The sequence below is a fragment of the Gavia stellata genome, chromosome 19 (genome assembly GCF_030936135.1).
Source record: "Gavia stellata isolate bGavSte3 chromosome 19, bGavSte3.hap2, whole genome shotgun sequence".
NCBI classification, from domain to species: Eukaryota; Metazoa; Chordata; class Aves; order Gaviiformes; family Gaviidae; genus Gavia; species Gavia stellata.
This window is the reverse complement of record NC_082612.1, coordinates 9,394,231-9,412,042: the sequence shown is the minus strand read 5'-3', so window position 1 is coordinate 9,412,042 and position 17,812 is coordinate 9,394,231. Positions and strand designations below refer to the sequence as shown.

At 34.4% G+C, this 17,812-nt stretch overlaps 1 protein-coding gene across 1 annotated transcript in view; it reads right to left on the bottom strand.

Annotated features, from left to right (window-relative positions):
- The window catches only part of INTU (inturned planar cell polarity protein), a 48,841-nt gene that overhangs the window by 4,342 nt on the left and 26,687 nt on the right, over positions 1 to 17,812 (bottom strand). The window contains exons 5-15 of the mRNA XM_059826877.1: positions 16,596 to 16,714; positions 14,045 to 14,134; positions 13,415 to 13,492; positions 12,420 to 12,609; positions 7,639 to 7,692; positions 6,180 to 6,242; positions 4,895 to 5,116; positions 3,910 to 4,332; positions 3,279 to 3,376; positions 2,355 to 2,544; positions 2,051 to 2,056 (exon numbers count right to left, since the gene is read on the bottom strand). Of these exons, the coding sequence (XP_059682860.1) occupies positions 2,051 to 2,056; positions 2,355 to 2,544; positions 3,279 to 3,376; positions 3,910 to 4,332; positions 4,895 to 5,116; positions 6,180 to 6,242; positions 7,639 to 7,692; positions 12,420 to 12,609; positions 13,415 to 13,492; positions 14,045 to 14,134; positions 16,596 to 16,714 (1,533 nt within the window). The remainder of the gene's footprint in view (positions 1 to 2,050; positions 2,057 to 2,354; positions 2,545 to 3,278; positions 3,377 to 3,909; positions 4,333 to 4,894; positions 5,117 to 6,179; positions 6,243 to 7,638; positions 7,693 to 12,419; positions 12,610 to 13,414; positions 13,493 to 14,044; positions 14,135 to 16,595; positions 16,715 to 17,812) is intronic.

Below are 17,812 nucleotides of genomic sequence, written 5' to 3'. Positions count from 1 at the left end.
GTTTATATTTTAGCACATCTTACACTATGCCATTCATACTGAAAATACTGAAGAAATATTATAGGTTAAGAGGGGATATTTGATAGAACTATGAGGGTCTGTACTTCCATATGCATTAAAACTTCTTCCCCTCTGATTTTATTTAAGAGTAAGAAAATACTAAGATGATGATAAAAAAATGAGGCCAGGGCTGCTTATTACATAAAGCAACATACATTTCAGGATTTAAAATAACAATTTAGCATTTATTAAAAATTTCTGTACACATTTAGAAGTTAAATTGTGAATTTTTAGTTCTCAGTGAGGCAAAATTAATTATTTTTCAGTTTACAGTAATTTTGCATTATTGGTGCAATTCTCTGAATCTTAAACTATAACAATATTTAGCTGATGTCAAAGAATAAGCAGTGTAATAGTACATTTCTGTATTTGACTTTTTTGTCGTGCATGATGAGCAAGAAAAACTTCTATTCTTTTACATTTTCCTCATGCCATAATGCAACCTGGCAATTTCAGCATTAATTGTTGGAGCCAACATGCAAAAACTACCCCAAATTTCTGTAAGAGAAACTTTGTTCTGAAGCATATGTTCATCAATTATTTCTGATTTTCAGAGCAGAATGAACCCAGCTGCTGCCTAGTGTACTCACCTCTGAAAAAGCCAGAAAATCATGTGCTGAGGTAGCTGTGGCCGAAACAGAAGTTTTGACTTTCAAAGCGTGAGTTTTTCACTTTTTATGAGCTACTCCTAATGGTTGAATGGTTTTTTCATTCAGTTTTTTTGGTTTGAACTATGAACTGCCTATTTAACAGTTGCAACCAAAGGCAATTTGATAAGAAATACTTGTGTATTCTCTCTGCTTGCTTTTGGGTTTCTACATCTCCCAACAGAAGTGTCCAAAATACACAACTCATTGCCAAAGTCCTACTCAGCCAAACTCCAGTGTCATATGAATTTGACAGAGCAATCCACCAAATTAGCTTATTTTTCTAACACTTAAAAATTCCTAGATGATTTACAAGGCACATCAGTCTAACCAGAAGTGACTTCTCCTGTAACTTCAAGAAAACATTAAGAAAAATTATACTGCTATTTGCAAACTGTGTTGATTCAATTTGTACTATTATTTCCCATTTCTCATTTAATTCACTTGGATGGTGACTTCAGGATTTCAAAAATGCAACTGACAGACAGTATTCCACTTAGGTTTATAGTTAATTCTTTCACTTTTCCAAAAGGACTAAAAAGGTCACAAAATTAGCAGAGATGAAGTGTTATCCTAGTTTAGTTCATCTCAATAAAAATTGACTGTGCAATTAAGAAACCAGACTTCGAGCAAAATAAAGTGTGCATTGAACACAAAATGTCTCATCTGAATGGAGTATCTCATAAATTGACTCTTACACCTATTGCTTAGATTTCTGCATTACTACTACCATCTTACCCCAGATGAATCATCTGGAGTAAACAGAAATTTTTAATCAAACACAAGGCAGTACAGTTGCTGACATCTGATCTGTTTATTTTTAAGTGTAATCTAAATACCAAGTATCCACATAAAGCTCTGGCAGCTGGGATCAGGCTACAGCCCAAGCCTAAAGTAAGGCTTGAACTGGTATCTTTGTAAAGCGAAAAAGCCTTACCTATTCTGGCAGCCCACCCAATCTAAAATCCAAGAGATCTGGCAGCATAATTAAAAGGAATCGATCGTTATAGTCAATCTTCTTTTAGACCGATATCCATGTGAACAAACAATTACAGACATTAGTGGATGGCAAATGTATCAGCAATCCTGGGTAGCATAGAGAGCAAAGACACTAAGAATGAACGACCCTCTCACCGTCAGAGGTCCTCTTCAGGTCATTGTTCAGACACACTGACAGCACAGTGAGGGGAGACTGCACTATCACTGCTCATACGAAACATTTTCTGTGAAAAAAGAGGGCCTAAATTTCCTTTTGCTGCCAATCTGAAATCCCCTCCCAGCACTGAAATGGCTAAAACCCCCCTCTTTTGCTACTTACAGTTCTTGAATCCAAGACGTGAAACTTTTTGCTAAGTTACGAACAAGAGTCCTAATATGAAACAGAATAAGAAAATACTATATTTGAGACATGGAGTATTTATTTTGAGGCAATTTTTGGTGGGAAAGAGAGCCATAATTGCATGCATACGTGGTTGGATGGTCAGAGAAAGAACCTGCCCGTAACAGTAAAAGTATCAGGAGCTTTAAAAACAACCACACACGTACTAATACACCTGCTAGTGAACTACTTAAATAATGAAGTGAAAACAATCTTGAAATACTCAGTTGAGAATGTAAATAGAAAAACAGAAAACAAAGCTTCCATACTTCTTTCCTCATGGACTGCTGAAAAATGGAGCGAATTGTAAGACAGCAACGATAGAAATTCTCAATTAACTGCGGGTGGATGGAGCCACCAAGCCGTGCTACGTCTTTGTGAGTTGGAGTAATAAAGATTCCTTGCATCGTTTCCAAAGATAGGTAGTGGAAGAGGGTGTTCTCAGGACCAGATGTCAACCTGCAAAAATAGGAGAATTCATTTAATATTCAAATAACTTCGAAATTAATTTCAGTTAAACAACATATACTTTTGCTTCTTAAGACAGAATTGTTTTTCTAATAATTACAATAAAGTACAAAAACGGATACAGACATTAAGAAGTTTTCTATTTTTACACGAAAGAATTCCTGCTAATTTGGACTGTAAATACTAAATTAAAAAAAGAAAAAACAAACAACCAAAAAACTATGGAACTACTTAGGTACTGCACTTGTGTTCTCAGAAATTGTCACCAAAAAAAGAAAAAGGGAAAGAGAAATAAAAGCTTGGGGGGGGGTGGGGGGGGAAGGAAAGCTTTCTTTAGAGCTCAGACAAAATAGCAGAGCAGACTGTGCTGCACAGCAGCAACAAGCGGGAACTGGGAAGATTGTGGCTTCTTTGTCCTTTGTACACCTACTTTAGAGATACCAGGGATGAACAAGGTGTATGTGTGGTCCAAAAACTTTTATTTGAACTTCCAACATCACATATATGTGGGACATCTGCATACATTCTACTGACATATTCTTGAGAAACAGTCATCTTCTCTAATTAAGCTATCCATTTAAGAGCTTCACTTTTGAGAATCCTTGCATAGCAAAGTTTTGGGTTTAATAAAATTATGCAAGAGCTTCTGTGATCTGTGCATATTCCAAAAACCATCCAAGTATGACCTTAAAAATGAAATGCTGATTAAAAAAATAATTTCTTACTTGATAGTGTTAATTAGTTCTGTATCTTTCTCTGAAAGGTTCTTTTTGAGGTTTCCTAAATGAAATGGATTTGGTAGGGTATGTTTTTTTCTAGTGACCTGAAAAACAAACAGATGAACTAACAGATAAAACACATCTAACAACAGAACAGAATCAAACCAACAAATCACCTACTTAGAAGGAAATAACATAGCATTTTTTAAAAGGCCCAAACACTTGCATCAACTTACATAAATGTATATTATAGCCTATTTTCGACTAAAATGGATTAGAAGCAGTTGTACAACTGTACAGCAATTTGTTCTGACAAGTTATGTTTACACCATTATTATTTTGGGGATATTCTCCAATTATTTTTGCTGATTCCAATGCAGCTGTGCCCATTTTAGTCATGTGAAAACATAAATATTTAGAAGCAATGATAAAAATCAAAAAAGTGTCAGCTGTGAGGCTGGCCCAAAGCTTCCCAAGTCAAGACAAGTATTTTCTACTGAATGCAGGGGCTCTTAGATTTATTTTTTATAGCATGATTTATTTAAAAAAAATAGTTACTTAAGAGTTTTTAAAAGAAATGCCATCTCCCCTAAGCCCACCAGAACCTTAGCAATTCTCTTTGTCTTTGTTCTCAGACCTGATCCACTGCAGATTGTGGGTTACTGCTTTCATCTTCTGCAGGACCTTCATTACCATGGTCAGGTCCTCCACTGTTTCTTGTAGGGCTTGGCTTACGTGTCATTAAGGAAGAGTCACCAAACAGGGTCCTTTTGCTTGCTGGAGCGGTTACTGATTTGGACGTATTTTGTAGCTTACTTAGGATGGGTGAGGTGGTCAGGCTCTCCAGTTTGTCACGTGTTGCAGGAAGGAACCAGTCAGCACAAGATAAAGGTGGAATGGAAGGAGAATCTAGCCTTTCCTCTATGTTGGCATCTATTCCTTCCAGTTGAAGTATAGTAGCTTTGACCTGATCTACATATATACAGTCTGGTCCTGGATTCCCAATAGCTTTTGATGCACAGCCTCCTGCCTCTAGCAGGACACACAGCATGAAGTGTCTCTGTAAACATGGAGGTAGCAACATTAGCCTTTGGTTTAATATACAGTATGTGCTGTATTATATGTATGTCTCATCTCATACTTGGACAAAATACAGCACTATATTCAACACACCTTCCTCATTTCCAGAGGCATTATTTATTTTTTTTCCTAATCAAGTCATGTCCACGGGGATCTTTCTGTTATCATGTTATTTAAGTTAATCATACAAACATAAAAGCTATAATGTACCAACTCATTAGTTGTTTGCTTTAAAAAAAGTCCGTATTTTAAAAAACCAAACACATTTCTGAAATGACTTGTCTGAAAATACAAGATCATGAAAGTAAAAACATTTTCAACTGAAGTGAAAAGGCATAAAAATAATGAGAATTTATACTTAAACTTGCAAGCTTTACAAATGTATAAAAAAGGCTAGTCTGAGATGAAACAGCTATAATATGAATATTTTGTAAAATTACTAAATAAAACGCATGGAAAAGGATGATCTTATTGAACAATAGAAAACACACAACAGCAAAAAAGAGCATCAGAGAACAGGCATATTGCAAATGTTAACTTACCAAGCCAACTATCAGTAAAAAGTATCTGGCTTCAGGTTCCCTGTATCCTGTAAAACCTGAAACTTCACATGGCTGCATATGATGATGTGGAAATACTTCCCGCCATATCACTAACTGGCCAATCTTCTGCTCTGCTGCCAAGGGTAACAGACAATAGTGCCGACAATATAAACCTATATCAATAAGATCTTCCTTTGGCAAGTGATTACCAATCAAGTAACCCTTAATTAAACACAGAAAAGGAAGTATATTCAGTAAGAAATACAACACCACCACTTATCACTTCAGAATACTTTTCATACAGAGATATCCATGCTCCACATGCATTGAGATTGTAAGCTTTCTGGCCAGAGACTGTCTTTTTGGTATACAGTTGTACAACAGATAACACTTAGCTTTTGCACCACATCTGAAAAATCAAAATACTGAAATATAAACAAATAAAACATCGGCATATATGCAAGTTATCAAAGGCGAGCTGGGAGATGCATGGCTTTAACAGCTTGCGAAACAGCTACAGAGTTGAGGTGCTTTAATTCTCATTTAATTCTCTCTCCAAAAATACTGAGCTTTCACTGGAATTAATAAAATTTCCAAAGATGATACATAGCACAACAGTGTTTCTAGCACTAAGGGCATTACAGTTAAAGCGCTGTCATGGTAGATACTGTGCAGTTCCATTTGTGCTAACAGTTTAGTCTCATAACACTACCAGCATAAAGAACAACTGCATGATAAAATCCTTAAAACGTAAGTTTCCTTAAAGCAAAGGCTGTTATCTTCCTCTTTATACTGTTGAATACACTGTCTACATTTAATAGAGATAAGTAACTTAACAAATGAGGCCAAGGTGAAAAAAGCTGTCAATCCAATTTCTGAAGTCTTTGATTTAAAGATAGATCAAAGATAGATCACCTGTTATCTTTATTAAAAATGGCAATGAACAAAATATTCCTATTAGAATATCATACAGTCTCACTTGAATTGACTCTTATTACTTTCTTATTACTGTCTCTCTCTAATCCTTGGATCATATGCCGCAAAATTCCCATAAGACAGCTTCAAACAAGTATTTTGTTCTTACTGATGATATAGTACCTCTCACTTCCTGACATCAATTTTTTCTGTTATGGTGTTTGAGTTTTAGGTCTGTTACTAGAAATACGTGTTTAAAGCAATCAAGTTTTTTTTCATCTTTGTGAGGTTCTGAAAAGAGTTATTCCATGACTGGATTTGATTTCCAGATGTATTTTCTTAATCTTTAGGCCTTAATCACTAATACTACCTTGTAGAAGAGACAAGAGCCCATAATCACATATAATCTTCTCATATCGTAATAATCTTCAGACTGTGGGAAAAAAAAGCATGGTATAATTTTTAATTCAGAATTTTTATTTTGTTTACCAAATGCAAGTCAACTAATTCTAGTCAATTGTAATCAGTATCTTATTTAATACTTTCATTTTTGACCGCTTCTTATTACAAGTATAGCACTTAATATTGAACACTTAAGTGAAATACCAAGTTTTTAGCTTCCATTATTGATTTTCACGTCACTACAATTTTCTCTAACAATTTTCAGCTCAAGATAACAGATTTCCTATCTGGTTCTTACCTCTCCATAACTATTTTTTTTAGGATATGCTAATTCTCAGAGTTCTTAAGAGTAAATTAGCTGAAGCGTAACTATTGGCACCAGAGGCCCGCCTGAAGTAAGACTTTCAAGTCAAAGCATTTTTTCCAGTACTTCACATTTTACCCAAAATATACCGATTCATTGATCTTTTAATCTAGATGCCCAGTGCTCTCAGATTAGTAACACTACCTTTAGGTGAATATACTGTATTTTTAAATTAAGTGGGTGCAATCAATTTCTGTGCAGTAAGCTACAACTTATAAACATTGCTTTCAGTAAATAAACACCCAGGTTGTTTATTACAGTGATTTTTTTTTTTTAATTCTTTTGCAAGAGGTACTATATTTCTGCCTACCTTGTATTGTAGGTTTTAAGAATCGTTAAGTATCTTTTGTAATTATGAATATGTGTGTCCCAAATTGTTCTGCTAAATCCGTGATCAAACAAGTTATCTTTACGCTCAATTATAATATACCGATAAAGAATATAATTTTAAAATAACTGTTCTGGAAAATGAGTTTAAGAAAGCTCTTTCGTTAGAAAGTAAAACTGAAATTGCAATATGCTTACGCCTCACTCTCCTGTACAGTGCAGTAAAGAGCATGCACAGCAAGTGGTACTTAAGTAAATTACTATCTTCTCCTTTAACAGTATTAAAAATATGCATAACTTGTAATTGCTTTCTGTAAACTGGAAAATTAAGCTCTCTGTGCTCCATAGAAGTTTTCAGGTTTATTCACAATTGCTTGGGAAGGAGACAGTTATCTACATGATAAAAGAAACGTAACAACAATCAGCTATGTTGAAATTAGAGTGTGCTTATAGACATCCCATGGACTTAAATTATAGTAAATCATGGGTTTTCAGTGACTAATCCTATAGGATTTAATATAGTTATAATGTTAACCATGGAGAGAGATTCAAGATAAACAGAATGGGTAAAATTCAGCTATCTTAAAACAAGAATAATACAGTACACCTTTGGCTTGACTACCACTTGATTAAAAAAAGTGGAGGAGTTTGGAATTAGTGCTTTTTTAAACTACTGAGTATGATACCAAGGCAAAGAGACACTGTGCAATGCAAACAACAAAAATAAAATGTTTACCAGCTCTGCAAAGTCAGCTGCTTCCAGATCACTCAGTGCTGTGTCAATTTCCATCTGAAATATTTAAACAATACATTTTAATAGAGATTTCTAACACATTAACTTACAATAATAGCATAGTTTATCTTGCTAGTCTCAGAAGATTAGGATTCACAAATACAAAGTGAATGGAAAAATTTGCACATACTTTTCAGCAGTAATATCAAGTATCAAGAACACCTCAATTCATCAGATTAAAGAAAAATCCTTCTTAATTGCTGCGTATTTCCCTCTTCTTTGAAACTGTAAATTTGTCTGCTTGTGTGCCTCCTGAACCCCCTGTTCAGTATAAAGGAGATGTCACTCTTACTTTCAGCATGCTTTAAAACATGAGGTGTAGAGCGTACCCCTTGAAGGCTAGAGACAATGCTGAAATCTGGCACGCTATTGTATCCAGCTGAGTTATTAGAAAAATCTTTTTCACAATGGATTTAGTTTTTGTCTCTATTGAAATTGCCAAAACTTTCTCACACATTATCTTTGTTCTACTGAAACCGCTTTAAGCTTGCTTATTTCTCTAACTACAAGAGCTGTTGATTAATGTAAGTTTTACTAAAAATGCTTTCCTTTAAAGAACATGGTACTAGCCACTGAAGTTCATTACGTAAATGTGCTACTTAATGAGAAGAACCTAAAACCCATCATTACAAACTTCTTGGGCTGTATTAACAGGCTGCTTCTAATTGAAATACAGCCAGTTTTTCAAACAGAGACATGTCAGCAAGGCTGTTGGCAGCCAACAACTAAGTCTCTCAGCTTTTCCCCAGTTAAAATTTAAATGGCTTTCTGCCCAACGAAGAACTGACATTTTTAGTTTTATATGCCATATAGAATATAAAGATCTTCAGCAAAACTTAACTGGAAATTTCATCTTCTGCAACAACAAATTTTTTCTGGAAAATGTGGATGATCTAAGACAATTTTGGAATAGAGTCTCTCTACAGAAACTTGAGAGAAAAGAAAAGAAAAATCATGGAAGATGAAAAAAAAATTGATCACCAAATAGTACAAGAAAAAAAAAAGTCTTCATTTCTTGGATAGGAAAAAAATGTGCGACAATAGTTAGCATTTCAAATTTATATTAGGTTGCTGATTGACCATATTCTACAACTACGTGTTGCATAAACATTTTATTCCCTTCAGCTATGGAGCACGGATTTTGCAAGTGAGTGGACGGGCACATTACAGGACTATGTGCACACCTCTATATTTTTCACCTGGGGAGTAGATTTAGCTCTGGAGTTATGACATGAAGGAAACTTTTCTGAGACACTCTATAAATATGTACTTCTGTAGCTAAAACATATATAACAGGGTGTTCATACATACGAATTTTAAAAGCAGAAGTCTGACTAAAATCATTGCAAACACATTGGCCTCAAGCACATTTAGCAAAAATTTATCTAGACACATACAATGGGGCAAGGTGGAAAGAACTAAATCATTATCAGTCTACTGCTAAAGATAAAGGAGAAGACAATTCATATTATGGAGAAAAGAGAGAGAAGGCTACACCAGCAAACAGAAATCTGTTTGGTAACAAATAGCACTGACTGATGCATAGCTTGCAATGTCCATGGCAACTTCTATTACTGAATAGTAGCAAACCTGAAATAATTCTGCAAACCCTGTCAGTAGTGAAGTTGAAAGACATACTACTTCATCCCTTTCCCTCCAAACACACTTTTATGGAAATTGTACATGAGGTCTTATTAAACATAAAAATCAGAAAACCAGGAAAGCCCTAGTTAGTTTATCCTCAAATAAAGACCCTGTAAATTAAAGAAAATGCCACTGCAGAGGTAAGGTCATTTTGAACATCCAAACTTAGTCCTTTTGCAGAGCCATTCTGAGAAACACTTTCAATTTTCCATCGTACAGCCTCTTTACTTTCAGTGAGTACAATATTTCATCAGCAGCAACAAAAGAAACAAACAAGTTTGGATAATGGAGTTTATGGTTGGCTTAGCTTAGAATAATTGTCTAATAATTAGAACTAGCCTTAACTATGTTTTCTACAAGCTTACAAATATTTTGGGTCTATCCATGAAAGAAAACTCTCAGTTTAAAATTTCCCAGCTGTTTCATTTGCATTAAATCATAGCAAATACTTATTAAAAAACAAACTCTACCATGACAAGACTAACATATTCTAAACATCATTTCATCTTATTGATTTTTTTTTCCTGTGAAATTTTGTAGAAACTGCCATACATGTATTGAGCCAAATATGACATGCAAACAACTCTTCACATGATATGGAAAATAACTTTCTAGTTGTGGAGTTGAAAGTATTTAAAAATCACAAAGGCAAAAATTTATCCTAGATTCACTAATGTTCAAGAAGATTAACAATGAAAATACGGTGAATCCTTCCTTCATCAGCTTTAGGCCCTGAATTGAAATGACTGATAATCTAAGGGGTCCACTGCACCAAACTACAATGCCTGATATGTAACACTTCTTGAATGAAGGACAATATATAAAATATTACCAAATTGCAATTTAAGTATATGCACTGTATGGAAAATTACCTTCTCAACTGGAATCATATTAGAGTTTTTGTATAACATGGCAAATGACTGCTCTAAATAGAAAAAAAGGTCTAATGTTACAATATGACTGTCTCGTTAAAGGCCAGCAGATTTAAATAGTAATTAGCTACTTAGATGTTTAGTTTCTTGAATGAGACTGCATTTCATTAAATACCTACAGTGTAGATAGTCTCTATTTGAGCTATTCCTTTCACTTCAGGTTCTTTTCATAGTTAATGCAGATGAAGCCACAGGAGTCCTAAGGCATGATTTGTATAATACTAAAGTAAACAGCTGAAGTCGAGCAGTTGAATTGCTATTAAAGTGCCAGATTTTCCCCATTAAATAATAGGAAGAGTTCAGGATTAGCACCTCAACTGTAGTCATTTATATCATAGCTCTAAAAGAAGGCGAGATGGAGCTACGCCAAGTCACTACAAATTCAGTAAAGTGAAGCAGCCTCATTTTGCCTCATTTTTAGTTTTATTTTGCTACGAGGCCAAAAACCTAATGAGGAAAAAACCTCTAGAGGATTAAAATACAAAACATCAATAAAACCTACAAGGGAATAACAACTATTAATACTGATGAGATTACAGAGATTTGAAGGAAAAAAAAAAGCCAGGAGAATGCCAGGGTGCTTATAATACTTTCAGCCCTGCTTAAATTTTTGCTTTAGTGCTCTACAAAATTTCTTGTGGATGCTTGATTTAGCCAAGTGGACTGTACCGTCTTCCAAGAATAGAGCTTTTCATTTAAGAAAACGGGGTGGGGGGTGTTGTGTAGAAAAAAAACAAGGAGAGTTTTCATCTACTCTGTGCCACACAAAAGTCCCAGAAGGTCTTTCTGATGAGAAACTTAAAAGCAATCATTTAATGATCACCATGTCTTGAAAGTACACATTGATTTCTGTACTTCCAGTATAATGGAAAATAAAGCAGCAAACTGCACCTAGCGAGACCCAGTTATCTACACCTGAACCTACTGTCAGGTCAAAACATGTTCTAGCAATGCTTTACATGGAACACATAAACCTTAGGCAGTGATGCTAAATCACTTCATAACAAACTGTAACATGAAAACAGAGAAAAAAATTGTAAACTACAAGCTCTTTGAGGGAGTAAGGGAAGTCTTCTGGTTTGTTTCTAAACAAATGCATACACAGTTGTGTTATTAAAGAATGTATTTGACACCATAATTACATAAAAATATCCACAGGGGCTTAAAAATAAAAAGAGATTGAAAGATGATCTGGATACACAACGGGGAAAAAAAAAGTGAGAAAAAACATTGCAAAGGAACTTTCTGTACATAAGACACAATTATCAGCTTTTGTCCTAAATGTAGTTTCACAAAAGTTTTCCCCTACATTCTCTGAGAATTGTATCGTGTTCACTTTCAGAACTCACTACATTGATAAAAGATACTATAATAAGCTTGTCTACCAACTACTGTACAACACAGCTAAGACTTGCTAGGATTATGCATCACACATACATAAAATCTATTATTTTTATTTTAAAAACTATTACTTTATTAATAATTATCCTAACGGTCCCTATTTTAACTTCTTAAAGTCATGAAAATGATGTTTAAGACTGAAAGCTATAATGCTATTTACTGTGATCTAGCTTTTTTCTTACTACTGCTTAAAGCACAACTCCATTTCTAATGGGGAGGTAACCAGACACAGTGAAACAGTGCAGAAAAGTTGTACCTGAATGGTGTCAAACAAATGATGTATGGATATTTATTTTGATTCTGCAACAGCTGTTTTTAACTCCCCTAAATTACAAGTTATGTATGGGCTTCTGGAGTAGTATTTTCTACCTGGAAAAATACTTAAATGGTCAAAGTCAAATATAAAGCTACATACCAAGGGCTGCTTCTCCTACTGCATATGCTAGTTGTGTGTGAGTGTGTGTGTGTGTATTATATACATATATATTTTAAATCAAGTTTTATTCGTTTGTCATCATGTTCTTTTCCTAGATAACTCTAAGTCACTAAACTACACTCATAATAGCTATCTGTTTCCTGTGGGAATAATTGTGTAGTTCCAAACTTAAAGGATCCCATAGGAAAATGGGTGGTCTGGGATGGGCAAAGCACTTATGTAAATTACACAGTAACAGCAGAAGATACCTGCATCAAACTTTTGGCCTCTCATATACAAGTTTTTCTCGAGAGATCTGAAAATGACACTACCTTGATTTCCTGAGGCAACGTCAGCCAGCGCAAGCCTGGGAGATTGTCTAAGAATAAGGCACTGCAGGTATCATAGTGTTGAGCACTGGGGCTGGCATTTGACTTGAGTCTTGCAGGCTGAAGTGCACGCTGGAAGAACAGGTTGAAAAAATGATCCAGGCGAGAAACATTTTCCACCTGGCAAAAAGCACTGAACAAACATGAACTCCAAGTTAGAATAACATCAAGAAACTTGTAGCTTGTTTATATAACCCTCTGTACTACAGAAGTCTCTTACAGCATGATACTACATTTGGATCATTTTTTTTGATACTAATTTTAAACATGAAAAAACCCACTAGGCTAATAACCAGGCAGTACCTACAAACAAAGAAAAAACTAAAGCAGTATACTATTATAGATGTCTTAAAGCAACTTAAGATGAGACAATGATCAGCTTCATCCTTTTGGAAATTAAGATTATTCTTTTTCTTTCTCTGTGGCATACACACTCTAACCCTGAATTGAATGCAAGCATATGAATAGCCTACCTCAGCAATTTTATTTAGGTTACAGTGAGACTGAAAATTTTCTGGGTGATTTCCAAATGCAGAGAAAGACAGTCATTCTGCCAAATAAAGTTGACAAGTCTGTGGAGTGTTTACTTTATTAAAAATGTAACACTGATTCATACGTACATTTTACAGACAGTGCTTTGACACAAAGGGTAACATTTGCAGAGTGCTGTTAACAGCCACAGTGACCTAGATTATGTGAATGATTTAACCTAATCAAGGACAAAACTTCCTCAAGTAACAAAGACTGTTTAAAAAGAGTATTACTAGTGTTAAGACTGAAACAAAAAGGCAAGAACAAAATTGGTTTTTGTGCAAGTGTAAAGGAACATGCAAAGAAATTCCAGGTAAACATTAAAATTAATGCTACTAGGTGTCTTTTTCAGTAAGCATCAATGAAAGCTTAGTGACTGAAAAGAAGATACTTTTGAAAGAACTCACCTGTCTAAAGAACTGTACATAAATTTCAAAGTCCTGACAACATCTTCAATCATGTTCCTCAGCTGAGGAAGTGGCACACTAAAAAATAAAAATTCAAATGTACAGCTATGCCTATAACATCTTTACTATGAATAAGCATAGGCATCTTGTGAAGAGCTCTATTCTTAGTGATAGAATGCAAACAAAAAATTCTTCAGACTGTATGAGAGATTTCCTTTGAGTCACTTGCCCATGATGACACAGTAAAAGCTGGGGGGGGGGGGGAAAGTCCTCCTAGAACACATAAATATGTAGTATTACTGCTGTTATTCAGCAGTCTCTAATCAGGACTTGACTTTACCAAACACCGAAAATTACTGTTTTCTATCCTACATGTATTCCTGAGATCTAACGAGACCTTATTCCGTTCAGAGGAAATGAAAAAGAAACTGTAGCAATGGATATACAAAAGATGCAAACAAAGTCAATCAAAAAAGTGGAATCACAAGTACAGAACGTAGTTATAGTAAAAAGAGTACATTGTAAGCCCTCCCTTTCTTGCTGTTTTGATAGAAGAGTACAATTTGAGGACACATATTAGGAAACAAAATAAGATTAAAAGGAAAACAAAGCATTTTATTTGAAACTCACTTTTCTTCAGGAAGGCCAATTACAAGCAACTTGTCAGATTCTTTCCAGTAAACAACTTGAACCAGTTTTCCACATAAGAAAAGGGAAGAACTAGAAAAATTAAACCAGAAGTACTTCCGTTAACACTATGAAGTTTTAAAAGACCAGCATAAGCCAGAATGATTTGTATGTATTTTTATATGCATGCACGTGATTATACGTGAGCAAGACTTTGCAACCGGGCTAGGTAACTATATTGATTATTACAGAACTCAAAGACTCTCTGATTTCTATTCCAAACAGATCACACCAGTCATAACAACATTTTCAAGTATACAAATGTAAATGATGAACAACAACTACTGAAGTACCACAGTCGTCTTCTGAATGATTCAGACGCTCTTTAAAAGGTCTTTCTGCCTAGCTTTTAACACAATCAATGTAGAAAATGAATGCCATTTCAGAACACAGTGAAGTAACCGGAGGTACTAATGAAGGTTCTGAACATAGCAGTCACTGACAAAATAATTTAAAAAGACTCCACACATGTTTTGAAAACAAGCCCAAGAGGTATTTGAACATATTACCTGAGTGATAAACATAAGTTTGAACTCTCATGCTATTAGACCCAATGTTCTAACTAGCAGTAAACCATACATTACGCACCAGATTATCAGATTAAATGTACTAGTTGTTGCTAAAACCGAAGTCTGTAAGTATCTCAAATGCTAAATTTATAGCAAACCCCCACCTTTCTTACTATCATGTTAGAAATCTTAAATAACAAGGTAATATTGCTGCAAGGTGAAAAAAGGGTAACTTTAATTTAAGCTTGAAAGGTTCAAAATTTCAATTAGGATATGGCTCCATGATTAACTTGCTTCACTGATTCACTCATACTGTAAGATTGATGGTACTGAATAAAACAATAGTGTCATTTCATTAGTTAAGAAATACCTTAGTATTTCCGCAGGTCACCAGAAAACTTTTATCCTTCATGTAACCAAAAGTGCTTTGCAAACAGAACAACTTATATATTTATAATGCAATTAACTACAAAGAAATAAGCATCCCCATCCCAAAAGATACACAATGCATGTGCAAACAGAATAACCATAATTTACTCCTCTGACAGAAAAAGCTTCATAGGAGAGCTGGGGATTATCTTTTTTTTTTTTTTTTTTTTTTTTTTAAGAGATGAGGCAGTCCACAGAGACCAGCAGAAGCGCTATTATATTTTTAGAACTCAAAAATGGGATATTGAGAACCTTAATAGGAAAGGTTAATCTACATTATTATGGATTTCTGTATTGTTTTTCTGACAATACCATAGGTATAGATCATCAAACAACAGATTGATTTGTCTTTTGGATGTGTTTGAAAATATGGACATGTCCAAAAATGCTTCTATATGAGAGAACTGCCATTAATAATGCATAAGCATTTAAGAGGAAGTAACACGCCTCAGTGCTAATTAATGTGGCATTGCATTAAAATACTGGTATATGCAAAAGATCAAAAGACTGTGTTTGATACCTGCCGCTAAAGGAGTCAATCCACATTCTTACTGATCACTAAATCAGTAACATGACTTTTAAGTAACTTATTAACTAGAAAGTTATAAGCATGATTAAAGCACCGTGTTAAAACTTTTTACTCAAAATAGCAGGATACCAACAAGTCTGAGAAAAAAAATAAATTAAAAGAAACAAATGTAAACAAAAGTAAATTAACCAGTATTAATTTTCTGGTAAGCAAAAATATTCAAAAGCACTTCAAGAACGCCTTTTAAGGAAAAATTTATCAGTGGAACCCCCAATTTAAATATATTAAACAGGCTTTTTGTCTTTTGTCTGACACAGAAGGCACTGATGTGCAGAAGAGAATCTTGCCCGAGACCCCCAAAAGTTGTAAACTCATGTACTGATTCTCAATGGGAAGAAGCTTGAAACTGAAAAGTGATACCTGCTATCTCACTTCTAATTATTCTATTAGAAAATCATCTATCTTCAAATATTCAATAATCTCTTGACATATCTCCACCACCCCTACACTGCTCCAGAAACTCAGGAGTCATTTTTATTAGACTTCTTACTAGAGTCCCAGTCTGTGGATACAAAAATCTTTCAGGTGTTGCAAGTTGAATCTGAAATAAAATGAATTTAGAAGTAGCAGGCACTCGTGAATTTAACTGAATTACATTTTATCGTTTTAAAAATTTTTTTAATATTTGACTGAAGCTGTTGTAGAATTTCCAGTCTGCCATAGTACAGTGCCACAGAATCCCAGTTTAGATAAGGGCGTTTTAAGAGATCTAAGAAGAGATGCAAAACCAATTTCACTGAACTAAAAATCCTAGTCATTGCCACCCATGACAAAGAAATTCCCCCAAATCAATGTACATCCAGGCTGAGCAGTCCATCTTGAGGCATGCTGTACTAGTTAAAAAATTACTGCCTAACATGTAGCGTCAGTCTTGTTTTGTCTAGAACTTGATACATGACCCATGTGTGTTTTTCCATACACATATATAAAAAATAATAAAAGTACATTACATTTCAAGTACTTTTACCTGATAATCTGGGTACCAGTAACAGTTTCCAGTATGTCAGAGAGTGTGAGAAATATTCCTCTCACACTTTTCAGTTTTTGGGATGCTTCTGATATGGGGTACTGATACAGAATTTCTTGCTGTGAAGAAAGTTAGGTGTTAGTTAAGCAAAGCAAAACTAAAACTAAAATCACAAAAAAAAGCCCTCACAGAAAACAAGATAACTGTTTTTTTTTCCTGGCATCCATTTTTTTTTTTTTAAACACTAAAACTTTTATCATATACTTCCACATGGTATCAAAACAAGCAGTGGTCTGCACGGGCATACTGGAAAGTTCTAAAATGCACATGAATGTTTCTGATAGTTTTAACTTTTTTATTTTATAGAAAAGTAGGACTTATTTAGACTCACTACTATATGGAGAAACACAAAATGACAAACAGTATGGCCACTGCATTTTACAGCTTAAAGTATGCTGTTTTCTGATTCCAAGAGGCAGCTAATATTTGTATGGTTCTTTCAATATTTCAATTGTGATTTAAATCATCAAACATACAGCTCTTGAAAACCAACAATAAAAATATGAAAACTCCAATCTCTCTATATAACCCTGCCTAATTGCTTTACATGTATATCACAAAATATAAGTGAGGTATCTACTCAAATAACATATACACCATTAACAATTTTATCACCAAACCTCTGATCATCTGTGTCAGCATACTCTTAAAGAAGTCATCTTGAAACTGAAGATCAGTAGAGAGAAGTATTTGTGACAATTATTTTTCTTTTTCTAATCAGTTCTTTAACAAATTTTAATGTAAGCATTTGCAAAATTTTTTTTTATTATTTCAGCAACCATAAAAATACAGTAATAAGCAAACATATGATTCCCCCACATTTATTGCTTTCTGCCAAATCATGATGGGCCAGAAATAATGCATGTATTATTAAGCATATCTAATGCAAAAAGTATAGTAAATTATCTTTCTACACAAACAAAAGAAACAGACATGATTAACCTTCCTATTTCTGTTGCTAAGCACGTCCAGCCGGTGCCCATACCCATTAGAAAATTTTCCTTCGTCAAGATTAAAAGAATGTAAAGTTTCATTACAGAAAGACCTGGCAAACTCTTCATTCTTATCCAATTTAATTACCTCTATTTTTGAATACTCATTAGTGACAAGGATTTTTTCTCTTGAATCAATCCCTCAGCTGGGAAAAAACCTGCCAT